The following is a 12,517-nucleotide window of genomic DNA, read 5'->3' on the forward strand; positions in this document are numbered from 1 at the left end:
TTTCTCAAAACAAGTGAGAAAATAAAGAGTAAAAGTTTCCCTAAAAATTCTATATGAAATAGAATAACAAAAGAACGAAGTAAGGAGAAAAATGTTGAAGCCAAAATCACACGAGCAGCACACTTCTTGATCACCTATCTTCAAGTATTCTTCAAGGCTTCAAGTTGTCACGACCTCAACTAAGCTTCAGAAAAATCTTCAGCTTTCTCACAATATACGTACATAGGTTCACATCAAATATACACAATATGAAAACGATATATTAGATAAGATATTATAATGAGCTTATCAAAATCTCAAATCAAGTTATTCAAGAAAATAAATAATATTACTTCATGTCCAAGAAAGACAAAAGATATTAAATAAAATCTTTTCAAAATAGGATGATTTTAAGGAATAAAATATTCCTTTCAATAACATACAATACGTACGTACACTTCATAAGGATCTACCGTTACGCGACTCATGTCGTTGCCCCGACAAGCTGTTACAAAACCATAATCTACCATGTTGTTGGTCCGCGCCGCAACGCCAAGTCTCGTAAAAGGCATTGTACATGAATAAGATCCCTTGTACCAATAGAAAATCGGTATCCAGATCGTCATGTGTTAATCAATGGACTCCGATATCTCACATACACTTTGAGCACAAGCTTTCATAGTTTTGCTTTTGGAACCACCCAAAAAACCTCGTACCAATAGAGATCTCATTTCATATATTAACCCATGATCTTTGCACAGTACTAATGCTGAGCAACTAGGATTCATTTGCTTATTCATATTTGCTATTCACTTGTATACAATATACTGACTACCAATTACTGAATTTTAACCCACACAGCGGAACTTGGTGTGTAAGCATGTACAACAAACAACATGTAGTAGCCTGGAGGTGCTATCTCACGCGTGGATGGTCCTGATACAACACCACCATAGAAATTGGATCCGATTCCCCAAACTCGAACCACTTTTAGCACAACCATCCTTTGATTCATCGAAAACGAATGCGTGTTGAACGACGGGGCGATTATTCTAACCGAAAGAGAGCTCATTCCGATAAAAGTGGGTACTGTGAATACCAAGGAGAAGGAATTCTTGTACATGACCGTCTCATCGGCTCGCAATATTCTTGGCCTCATGGTGTCGAATTCAGGTGACAAGTACGGGGGAGAGAATGATTCCAGGCTTAAATCTGTTGGAAACTCAACGTTGGTGAAGTTGTAATATATGTGAGGGTTGCTGCCTCCCACCAGAATCCGGCCGTCCGCGAGTAGGACGGCTGTGGAGTGGTAAAGCCGCGGCTTAGGCGACGCTGCCATGGAGGCGAACCTGTTTTTGGATTTCCTGTTGTGTTTGTAGATCACAGGCCTGGTGACAGGATTTCGAGCGTTCTCCCACCCGGCCGTGCCTGATCCGGCACCGTTGATTATCATGATATCGCCATTGGGGAGAAGAAGCATGTCACTCATGACTCTGGCCATTGGCATGTTTTCCATTTTCCAGGCGGGGTTCGTCTCTGTGACTTTCAGGCGGCCACAGGTGGCTGTGGCACGGAGAAACGTCCCTCGTCTTGCCAGCCGGAAGGCGCTATGTTTAGCACCTCCACATATCATGACTTCAGCTTGGTTTGGAATATTTTCATCGATGGGGAGCAGAACAGAGGAGCCGGAGCTCGGATAGTTCCGGGGTTCGCCTCCAGTGATGGCGGGGAATTCCCTTATTACCCTGTTTTGCTTGTAATCAAACAGGATTGATCGTGTATTGGCGAAAATGAAGAGGTTTCCATCAGGCAACAAGTGTAGGAAAGGGTACAAATTGTTTTCATTCTCATCACTGGTTTCTCTCAGAAAATTGAGCCAAAAAGCATTTGAACCAGCAGGGTAGAACTCAAAGTTGAACTGTCCTCTCCCGCCAACTATGATTATTCGCCCGTCTGGCAGTATCTGATTCGTCGCATACCATCTACGTCGCGAAAGAGCTCGAGGGAACTCAACCCAATCACAAATCTGGCCATTGCATGGTGCAAAAGTACGTATAACGTGGTCACCGTCGTTATATCCCCCGGTTTGGACTAGAGTCCCATTGGGGAGCACCGCACCAGACGAGCACCATGTGTCGGTTTGAACGGTTAAGGGACGAAAATTATTCGTTACAACGTCATACAATATCGAGTGAGCTGTACAATCTTCTTTAAGGGCTGTATCGTTCGGATCATTCCTGCAGCGACCCCATGGCAGCGAAAGGTTGGAAGGGCCAAAATCAGTTCTATCAAACATGACAACTTTGTTGTTTCTGAGTAGTTGCATGTGCATAGCCGAAATACCGATGTTTTCGTGCAGGAGCCTCCATTCGCCCTGTGTGGATTCGGGATAGGGAGAGACAACTTGTGATGTTGAAGGAGAAGAAAGGGTTGTAAATAAGAGTGACAGAAGGAAAAATGATAACATTTTGGTGGGATTTATTTGTCATAAAATTCTTGGTTGGATTTAGGAGAAATCCAGGGCATTTTTGTGTATTGTAAGTTGAAGTTGGGTGTGGATTAAAAGTGGAAATGGAAAGAATGGCTTAAAATACTTCATTGAATATGTTATATTTAGTGATTGTATGTTTGATCTTTTATAGATCAGAGCAGTGTAAAATTATCCTTTATGAATTCATGAAGTGTGTTTCTCCAGGAATTTCTCAGAACTTCAAAGAAAATGACACTGCAGATCCCCTGAATCGTAGGATAATTACTTGTTCCAGGCAAGAAGCATGAGGGATTTTTTTTCTATAAAATATGACAATGACTTTGTTAATATAAAAATAATGAAAAAAAAAAAAAAGCAATGGAGATTAGTACTTATTGATCTCTTGGTATGGTAATTTATTATTTTATTTTTTGTAAAAACTTTTAGGAAAGTATTATTTATGGTCCAATCTATCTTTTTATTCTACTATTTGACAAGATTACCTCTATATATGACTTTCTCTACATAAAATCTTGAATGACCTTCTGAACTTATATTTTTGCATTTTTCATTAAAAGTACTATGTTTAAATCAATAATATTTTTTATTATATATAATTAAACAATAAAAATTTTACACTTCAGAGTGCATAAATGTTAATATATTTTATCTCGAATTTTTCAAAAAAATATTATAAAACTTTGGTTAAGGCAACTAGAGTCCTCTGTCGTCGATGACTTATAGCTCATCTGGCACCAAGGTTCCAAGTAAGTGTGGGACGAGGTCTCGGGTTCGAGACCCAATTGCAACAAAAATCCCCTCCCAAAAAAAAAAAAAAAACTAGAATCCTGGGAAAGGTTAAATCCTGCAAGTTGAGTGGCTTGAACAATACAGAAATTCTATGGTGCTTATTTTTGCATCATCCAATTCCGTGTCTGGTTTGCTTGTTTTTGTTTTTGGTGTTTTTTTTTTAATTTGCTTAATTTGTTTCAAGTACAGTTTTGATGTTCTCATTGATTTGTGGAAACTGGGAAATTGCGCTTGATCCCATAATCCAGTGTTAAGTTCGAACACATTCATATTTCTTTACTTCAGTTCTATATTGCCATTGTTGTGTTCTATATGTTTTCTTACACCAGGCACAGTTTGCTCCAAAAGGGATGTACTGCTGTTAGGATAATACTATCTTTCCCTGATTAAGCATCATGTTTTCTTTAGAACATTCGAGTGACATATGTAGCGCCTGATAGCACATTTAAGGGGATTATTCGTGCAGTATTCATGAACCGGTTTTCATGGTTGTGAAACCATAAATATGATCGACTCCAGTTTCTGACTCTTATACAGACTTCTCTTTCTTCACTTGATATGTAAGTTATTCGTTTAAATTTTGTATTGCCAAGGATTTAGTAGTAAGATAAGATTTTATTTTGATGGTTGGAAAACTTGCAGCCATATGCTGGAACAGACATTACTAGCACTCACGGCAGCAAGTTCAGTTCTAGTGAATCTACCTGTCTAGCCAACTTCGCTTGACGTTGTATGTATGTGAGTCTCGTTGGCAGGAAACATCTACAGCCGGGAAGGTAGTCAAATACTTTTATATCTAACTTGTGGTTTAAGATGCATTTCAGACGACGTTTCTAATCTCGGTCGTGTTGCAACTGTTTGTAAGTGTGTTTGTAGATGCATTTAGCTTTTTGTCTGTGGCATTCACTCAATCATCATATAGTTTCGCCATTTCCTGAAATCTCGTTGTAAATAACTTTTATTATGGTTTGACATATGTGTATATGATCTATTTGCCCAAAGATAAACAGAAAAGGATAGGCACACTCGGATTTAAAAGATTTCAAAATCATATTCATTTGGAGAGTTTAAAAAATACTACCTTATACACACTCATTCGAGTCATTTTCACACATCAAGTGAAAGCACCTATTGGTTCGTTAGTCTTCTTTTCCTTCCATTTTTTCACTTTAGTTTACCTTCTATTGTCAATTCCAATACCATAATCTCTATCTCTATTCTCGCCCCAGATCGGTTTTTCTTGCTCCTCTCTTGCACTTGCCAGGTTTGTCCTCATAAAACTTGAACCCACTGGATAAGATTGCATCCCAGTATTTTTCGGCACCATCGCTCGTAAATCGTTCTTGGATGTAGGAATGCTACTGCAGAATACTTCCAAGAAGTTTCTAACTATCCCTCTGTTGTAGGGATTGGAGCGTCTGCTGTATTGATATCTAAAATTCTCATACGTAGACTGCAATGAAGGAAAAATTTCAAAAGTTGGAATCACGTTACGTTATTACTTTAAAAAATGATAAATTGTATTTAATTATGATTCCATAATATTTTCTTTGAAATAAAATATTTATTTTTTTAAAAAAAAAGTGCTGAAAGTTGGTACTCTTTTACAATCAATGGGAAAAGAGAGAATAATCAGGCACTACACACCAAATTTACAGAGATACACAGCACAAGGACGAAAGAATAAGGGGAAGAAATGACGAAAATATAAATGGGTTGTTTTTCTCCATAACACTCCATATATCCCATTAGGTTTGTGTGTGTTTTCACACAGATTAAAAAAAACGTTTGGTAAAACAAAATGAATATTTTAATAAAATAAAATACTTGTATAAATAGCTAATGATATTAAATTAATAGAGCCAAATTGGAAAAAAGATTAAGAAAGATAACTTTAAATATGTAAACTAGAATATATAATTGGAACAGATGGAAAATGAAATCTTAAATGAGTGGGACGGAGGGAGTATATTAAATCAATTCAACCGGAATAAGCAGGCTTTGTTTCTTCTTGGTTAATGCAGTTCTAATGAAACCATACAATTGAACGAAATGTCCAAAATTACGATTTATTTTTCAAGAAAGCAGGATTTTTGTAGTTCTAGACCATCACCATAGGATTCGACCGAAGGGATGATAAATGGATAATAATGAATAAAGTAGATTTGTTTATGTTAAGAGGTTTTTTGTTTTTCACTTTTTGTAGCATGAGAACCAGTATATTGATTGATTTTGAAAAACAATAAATAGGAAACCATAATTATATTGTCCTCGAGTATGTCCAATTCCAGAACAAACAATGACCAGTGTGTTACCTGGTTGGTGCTGATAAGATAGAGATGGAAAACTGAGAGGCCTCCGACGAACCAAAGTGCTAGAAAGGTATAGATGATTAGTACAATGGAGGCAGGAGTCTTGCTCATTGCCTTCCATATTGAGCAATTCTCACTATCCAATATCTTTTTAATATAGACCCAGCAAAACCCGTGAACGTATAAGCAAAGAAGGGTTGTTGAGAAGACAAACATGAAAAAGAAGCGATAGTTTCTCTGCGACAAAAATGAAAAGAAAGATTATTTAGATGCAAAAAGCAACCTCAATTTTCAGGTTCATCACAATTTTTAAAATGAAAAGGTGATAGAAAGACGAGTATAGAAATATAGATCAATGGACTAACAAGATGTGAACGATGTTCCTAGAAAAAGATAATAGCAACTCTATATAGGATAATTAAAGAGGAGAAAAGAAGATGCTCAAATCAACTTTAAATATTCTGAGATTCGATGCACAAGTCACACATACAGCAATTCAAAAATTTCTTACCAATCCAATACACTGTCCGACCCAGGGACAGTGATGGTCAAATCTCTCCACACAGTTGTCGCAAATTGAACAGTGTGAGCAACGAGGAGGTCTATATAGCATACAAGTTTCACAGTATTTGACTTTTACAGTAACTCCATTGACGATTACATCCCTTGTCCGAGGCAAACGTTGCATTTGACCAGGCACAAGTTCCTCACTACCTTCAAAGTTTTCGTGCGCTGGAGGAACACTATTTCGAGGAATAATACCAGGATCTCTTCCAGAAGTTAGCAGAAGAAGGACTAAGACCTGTAGAAGTATTTTAGTATTTAGTTTCTTTATCAAAATACACTTCCACATGGTAAACAAGAGGTCTTTGCCTCATCGTTAACACTGAGAAAGCATGTCAGCCCTTAAAAATGATTCATCTTGTATTACAGGTTCATTATCAACATATAAAGAGAAGTCACTTCAAATCATAATATACTATTTCTATTCTGGTTGAAGTACATCCTTTCTTCTCAAAACCAATATGCTTTGCTGTTATAAATGCATGAATATGAAAGTGTATGATATATCCGTGTTTGGCTTCAAAATTTAATATCTAAAAAAAAGCACATTCATGTAAGACGTGGTTGGACCACAGCAGCAAATAAACAACAAAAGCAGGGTCTCTAACAAAGAATCATTCATTATTTGGTAGAGCCTAGTAATAACCTCATATATATATAAGCTACCAACTGACAAATCAATATGATCCACTTACAGCCTTCTATCCAGCTCAACAGTAACAAATTCTTTCAGGAGGATAAATTTACACGAAGCTGAATCTCCAATAGAAACATCTGCAAAAGGGTTCATGGCTGTTCCAGGTTACTTAATGTTGTCTATCCAAATCTTTCAGCTTAGAAAGATAACTTATTTCTAGCCTATACACTGTCAGATATGGATAAGTTTCTTATTGCATTCTCTGACTAAAATTGTAACATCATGAAAACTATCTTTTCTTTTTCTGCCTCACATAATGGTTATCATACTACATCCCCACCGTGATGCAACCCCAAGCTGTTTCATTTTAAGATGTAATTCCAGATTCTAAGCTAGTTATGGGCAATCATTTTTGTCTTTGTTTTTCATTAGATATTCCATTAATTTCAATGACAGTTATTCAGTAGATTTGTGCATCTTACGATGCATAATTGACTTCTACATGTATTTCATGCATCTGACAATATTTTAATTGACAAATCTTCTCTTATTGGCCAGGATAAATGTTCTGTTCACACAAGATTTTCTTAGTAATTAAAGTTACGGATAGATATTTGAGAACCAAAATATCAAGCTTTTTACAAGGAATTCCGAGTCAAGATTTACATTCCATCCATTCATCTACAAAATGACATCGTTGTTGCTATAAACTATTAAGGACTCAAATACATCCCAACTTAAGACTCCAAAATCACATGAGAAGCTCTATCCCACCCATCTTGTCATAGAATGAACTTTAATGAATAATGATGAAACATCCCAGGTGATAAAGGCAAAAAGGTAGCATAAATTTTTAACAACTTTCACAGTATTCATGGATGGTGTTTACTTCAAGGAAACTAATGTACCTACAAATGCTGCTTCTGCGCATTGCATCCAAATGAAGAAAAGATAGCAAATTTAGAATCTCGACACAATTCAAATTAACAGAATGGAAGGTAGTAGTAAATGATGGGTCATTCATGAAGTCGTGAAACGGATTGTTAGAGTACAGGAAAGGAAGTGGTAGGGGGAAGCCGAGAAAGCGCTGAGAAGAGCATGCATCATGTTTCCAGAGCATAGAAATAAACAGGGGAACATTGAGTCAAGATTGACAGTTACATCATCAGCATAAATGAACAAATTTTCACATGAGCCATTTCTGTAACAAATGACCTATTGAGAAGATTTCCAGGGGATGGATGGATATTCCCAAATTTTTTTCAAGGTTAATACGGATTAAAGATTTGGTGAACAGAAGTATCTGACATTCAGATGAACATCACATAGCTTTCAACAATCGAAACAAACAAAAAACTTTAAAGGAAACATGACTTACATATAACGTGAAAACAATACATACAACCATAATTGAGTCTCCCCAATTCCCTGAAAAATCATCCCTGAGTTTCCTAGCAACAAAGACACAAAAGATGGCAGCTGGAGCAACGATAAGTAATATCGTCAGAAAGATGGATCTTACATCAGGCCCGAAAATAAACCTTCCTCCAAGACAAAATTTCTGCAGAAGAAAAGGACCATCATCGAATGTGAGCTCCTAAAACAAGGTTTACTGGCATCATAATGTAGTTGGAAAGAGAGTTAAGACCTCATGAGTTTCCAGGAACAAGTTCTTCTAAAAAATTATACACATGGTTGATTAATAGTACACAAAAAATAAATCAGGTATCCAATAGGGTGTTAACTTTTACATTCAAAAGACGGGTAGAAGGATATCTCCTCCTCCATTTGTAAATTATAAATCTAGTAACGAATTCCATTCCTATCAAAGAAAAGAAGAAAGTTGATCCCAAAGGAATAAACTTTCATTAGACAATTCACTCTTGGCCAGAAGCATATTCAAACAAATGGGGAATTAACTTACTGCAAATGCAACAAAAAAGAAAAAAAATTCAGAGAACAAAGAGAAAGGCTGATTTTCCACTCTTAACACGCAAAATTGATTCTTTCTCCATCTAAATGTAGATGATGCCAGCTTAATTGATAGTAGCTGTTTGCGTATTCAAATTCCAAAAGCAGAAATATAAACAAATTTTTTTTGCAGTAATCTGGAATCTGATCCAATAAGCTTAAAACATATCCAAGAATAATTCAGAAGTGAATATATCATTTCCATATTATGAACTAGTAGTCATCATTAAGAATTCTGAATACGACTAAAAATATTAGACTAAATTGTGCACTAAAAATCACAAATCTTGAACCAGAGAGAGATATAAGCCTTTCCCAAAAATGATTGGGATCCCATTAATTGTTTCCGGTAGAAACTCAGAATTTAAAACATAAAAATAAAAATAAAACAGCAAGATTGTAGAAATCACATTACTGCCTTCCCACGCCCGATATCGCCGGATCATCTCCCCCGCCCCATCGTTCGCGTTTCGCCCGGACTCCGGCGGCACCACAGCATTCATCTCTAATTTTAACTTTCTTCACCAACCAATTCCCTCTCTCTCTCTCTCTAAAAAAACTGAAAACGTTAGGGGAAAAAATCAGAAGGGAAAAGTCAAAAAAGGAAGAAATCAACTGAAAACAATTAAATAGAATTGAATAATCAACCAGAAAAGGCGGCTGCTCTGGACATGTACTAGTTTGATGATTGGGGTTGACTTTGACCTCATGACGTCAGACGCCGGGGGAGATGACGTCAAAACCCGGCGGCGGGAGGTTTACAGTTTGATGGGATACCCATAAAAGAGGAAGTATTTAGGCACCGAGCTGAGCCTTTGATTCGTCTGCCATGGAAGCTTTTTCATACTTGGTGTCCTTCTACTTCCTACCGACTCATATTTATCTTTTACTATTTACTAGTATTTAATTTAATGGTAAAAAATCAGCGAAGTGTTTGAATAAATAGTTAAAATGTAAATAAATTATAATTGGATTTGGATGAAAGTATATGAAATTCATAGATTAAATGTATTTTGTTTAGATATCTTATACAAAAAAATTAAATTCATATTTATATTTTTTTACGGGATTTTATATTTAAACTCTATTTCCTATTATTTGCACTCTATTGTGAGTAAATTTGCACTACATTTTACAAATGAAGTGGGATATAGAAAACATAAATGGAGTGTAAATATAAACTCCTTTTATTTACACTATAATAGAGCTACTCACAATGTATTTCAGTATTAATCATTTGAAATAGTTGTGGTTATAATGTGTTGAGAGTTTATAATCTTTTTAAATTTTTTTTGATAATTTTTTTAAAAATAATTATAAATCGTCAAAATAAATGATTTGACAACTTATAAGTTGTATTTAAAAAAGTTGGTTCACCCTGAATTTTTTTAGAAAATTTCGTATTTTAATATTTTATTTCCTCATATCATCCTTGTATATTTTGAAATGTCCACCATGCCCCCATCCATTGTTTAAATTAACCTACAAATATAACAACCACCTATTTTTCATTTAACATAAAATATAAAATAATTTTATTTTTTAGAAAAATAAATATTTTCTTTAATTATAGGTGTAAAATTTATGATAAAATTTTAAAAATATTTTTGCACAAATTCTAAAACTATTTTTGGTAATTGTGAAAAACCGTTGTCTTTTAGGTGTTGTAGAAACCAAATTTTGTTGTAGTGTCTTTAAGTTGTTTAAATAAGTTTATCCAAATATTTTACGAGTTTATTTTTAAAATAAAAATCTGACAGCTTAAAAACTCATAAAAAAAACTTATATAAGCTTTTAAAACTTATAAATTGTCTTTAATAAGTTTATTCAAACACCGTACAGAGTAAAAGTAAGCAAGAAATTGATTTGAGTTTCAACTTTTTAAATAATTTAACAATGCAAATAAATTTGAAATCTATACATTTCCAATTACTCAATCCAAATGCAACCTAATTTGATTATATATCGTACATTCGAAGAAAAATTTGAAATAATTTAGAAACGATGAAAACTTCACGATACAACACTTGTAGTTGAATTGTTTCTAGTTGTTATCACTACCACATATAGAAATTTTAAGATTCCTGAAATTCATTATTTTCAGACATTGTGATTCGTAACTTTGCATACAATTTTGATCATAACAAAACATCGAACTCTTCAAAATAAATCTTTCATGAGACAATAATTGGCTTTGTCCTTAAAGAATAATGTTTTTGTTGAAATAAATAATTTGTACCACAGTCACCCTATTAAAACCAAACACAAAATTTTGTTTGATCACGAAAGAGACTATTTTAAATTTTTTGTAAATTCAATCATATTTTTATCTTTATTTAATTAAATAGTTATCACTTGTTGTATCATTTTTTTTCAATCTTTACTGCACATATGTATATATGCATATAGGAAAAACAATCAATTTATTAAAAGCAACAATTAAATTGTTTTAAATTCAATCGTATTTTATATTTATTTTAAACTTATTAGATAAAAGAGTCAATCACTCATAATATCAATTTTTTTTAATCTTCAACATTTTCGTCTTCTTCTTCTTCTTTTTCTTTTTTTTTTTTTTAAAAAAATATTTGTTGCGTATATGTATACGTGTAAAATACACAAAACAACCTTCTTATTAAAATTAAAAAGTAATTTTATTTTATCACGAAAAATGTTATCTTTAATTATGTTTAAATTCAATCATATTTTTATTTATATTATCAATTTTGATATTAAATAGTCTATCAATCATAATATCATCTATTTTTTAAAATCTCGTCTATGTATATCTATATATGCATCAAAACAAGGGAGACTTGGGGAAAAATCCCTACACACAAACACAACTTGAAGTTCAGTCCCTAAGTAAGAATTATTTGTTCTGCACTCCCTCATACATCTAAACTCTTTTTCCTCCCTCCCTATTTCATTATTTTAATAATTTTTCTATTTTAATTTATTTTATATCTATTAATGATAATATAATATTATTTCCCTTAAATATTATTTTATTTTCTCTTTGTTTCTCTTTCCTCTCCCTTTCTCTTTCACGATTCCATTCTCCTCCTCTTTCACGGCTGAAGACAGAAATCTCTACTCCAAATCATCCATCGGCCGACTTGACCAACGACCGGCTAAGTTGGCTCCACGTGATTGCCTTTGCGTCGCTTCAAACTCGGGATAGCTTCGGCCCCGTCTCTCCTCCTGCCTCCACTTCTCTCTGATCCCTAATTGCCACCGTAGCTCGTCACCGCCGCCTTAGTCACTCGCCATTAATCTATTTCAACCCGGTTTGCTCTATTTCTGAATTTTTATGTTGTTTATGTGCTTGTGTTCTTATTAATTTGTAAAGTAGGATTTGGATTGCAAGTTGTTGTAGAAAATTGGGATATAGGGTTATGATTGGTATTTGAGATATCGATTATTGAGACTAATCATTTTAGGGCGAGGAACATACTCTCATACTGTCTATTTTTTTATTTTTTTTTGGAATGGTGTGCAATGTGGTAACGAGTGAGGAATGATTATTCGGTTGATTGTAGAGCTTATCTGGCGTCTTGCGAATTTGGTGTTATTTAATGGTAGCTAATGTGATATCTATATGCATTCTATGCTTAAGCAGCATGCTTAGGCTGTGGGTTTTTTTTAATTGTAAATGTTTGTTGGCTCATTGCAATGTTTCAATAAAATTGCTAGGTTGGTTGCTAAGTAATGTGAAATTTTTTTAACAGTTCAAACTTGATTTATCAATGATTTGTTTGGAGAAAATTATGT

At 34.3% G+C, this 12,517-nt stretch overlaps 2 protein-coding genes across 3 annotated transcripts; both read right to left on the reverse strand.

Annotated features, from left to right (window-relative positions):
• Positions 1 to 817: 817 nt before the first annotated feature.
• LOC140885247 (aldehyde oxidase GLOX) lies at positions 818 to 2,455 on the reverse strand. Its single transcript, XM_073292191.1, has one exon. The coding sequence runs from the start codon at positions 2,444 to 2,446 to the stop codon at positions 818 to 820; it is 1,629 nt and encodes a 542-aa protein (XP_073148292.1). The 5' UTR covers positions 2,447 to 2,455.
• A 1,807-nt stretch (positions 2,456 to 4,262) lies between these two features.
• On the reverse strand, positions 4,263 to 9,587 carry LOC140879666 (probable protein S-acyltransferase 7). 2 transcript variants are annotated; one of them, XM_073283486.1, is made up of 6 exons: positions 9,392 to 9,587; positions 9,154 to 9,293; positions 8,151 to 8,333; positions 6,083 to 6,373; positions 5,575 to 5,808; positions 4,263 to 4,712 (listed from the first exon to the last, which is right to left on the reverse strand). In XM_073283486.1, exons 2-6 carry the CDS (start codon positions 9,244 to 9,246, stop codon positions 4,434 to 4,436), a joined length of 1,080 nt encoding a protein of 359 aa, XP_073139587.1. In that variant the 5' UTR covers positions 9,247 to 9,293; positions 9,392 to 9,587; the 3' UTR covers positions 4,263 to 4,433. The 2 variants fall into 2 exon arrangements, with proteins under 2 accessions (XP_073139587.1, XP_073139585.1); XM_073283484.1 differs by having other exon boundaries at positions 9,154 to 9,302.
• Positions 9,588 to 12,517: the final 2,930 nt, after the last annotated feature.

The sequence above is a fragment of the Henckelia pumila genome, chromosome 2, assembly GCF_033568475.1.
Source record: "Henckelia pumila isolate YLH828 chromosome 2, ASM3356847v2, whole genome shotgun sequence".
Classification (NCBI taxonomy): domain Eukaryota; kingdom Viridiplantae; phylum Streptophyta; class Magnoliopsida; order Lamiales; family Gesneriaceae; genus Henckelia; species Henckelia pumila.

Excerpts from the sequence above, each read along its gene's own strand:
- LOC140879666 (XM_073283486.1), bottom strand. The coding sequence starts at position 9,246 with ATGAATGCTGTGGTGCCGCCGGAGTCCGGGCGAAACGCGAACGATGGG. Across the intron at positions 6,374-8,150 it reads GTATTGTTTTCACGTTATAT|GTCTTAGTCCTTCTTCTGCT; the intron begins GTAAGTCATGTT and ends ATACTTCTACAG. Across the intron at positions 4,713-5,574 it reads ATCTTATCAGCACCAACCAG|TCTACGTATGAGAATTTTAG; the intron begins GTAACACACTGG and ends CCTTCATTGCAG.
- LOC140885247 (XM_073292191.1), bottom strand. The coding sequence starts at position 2,446 with ATGTTATCATTTTTCCTTCTGTCACTCTTATTTACAACCCTTTCTTCT.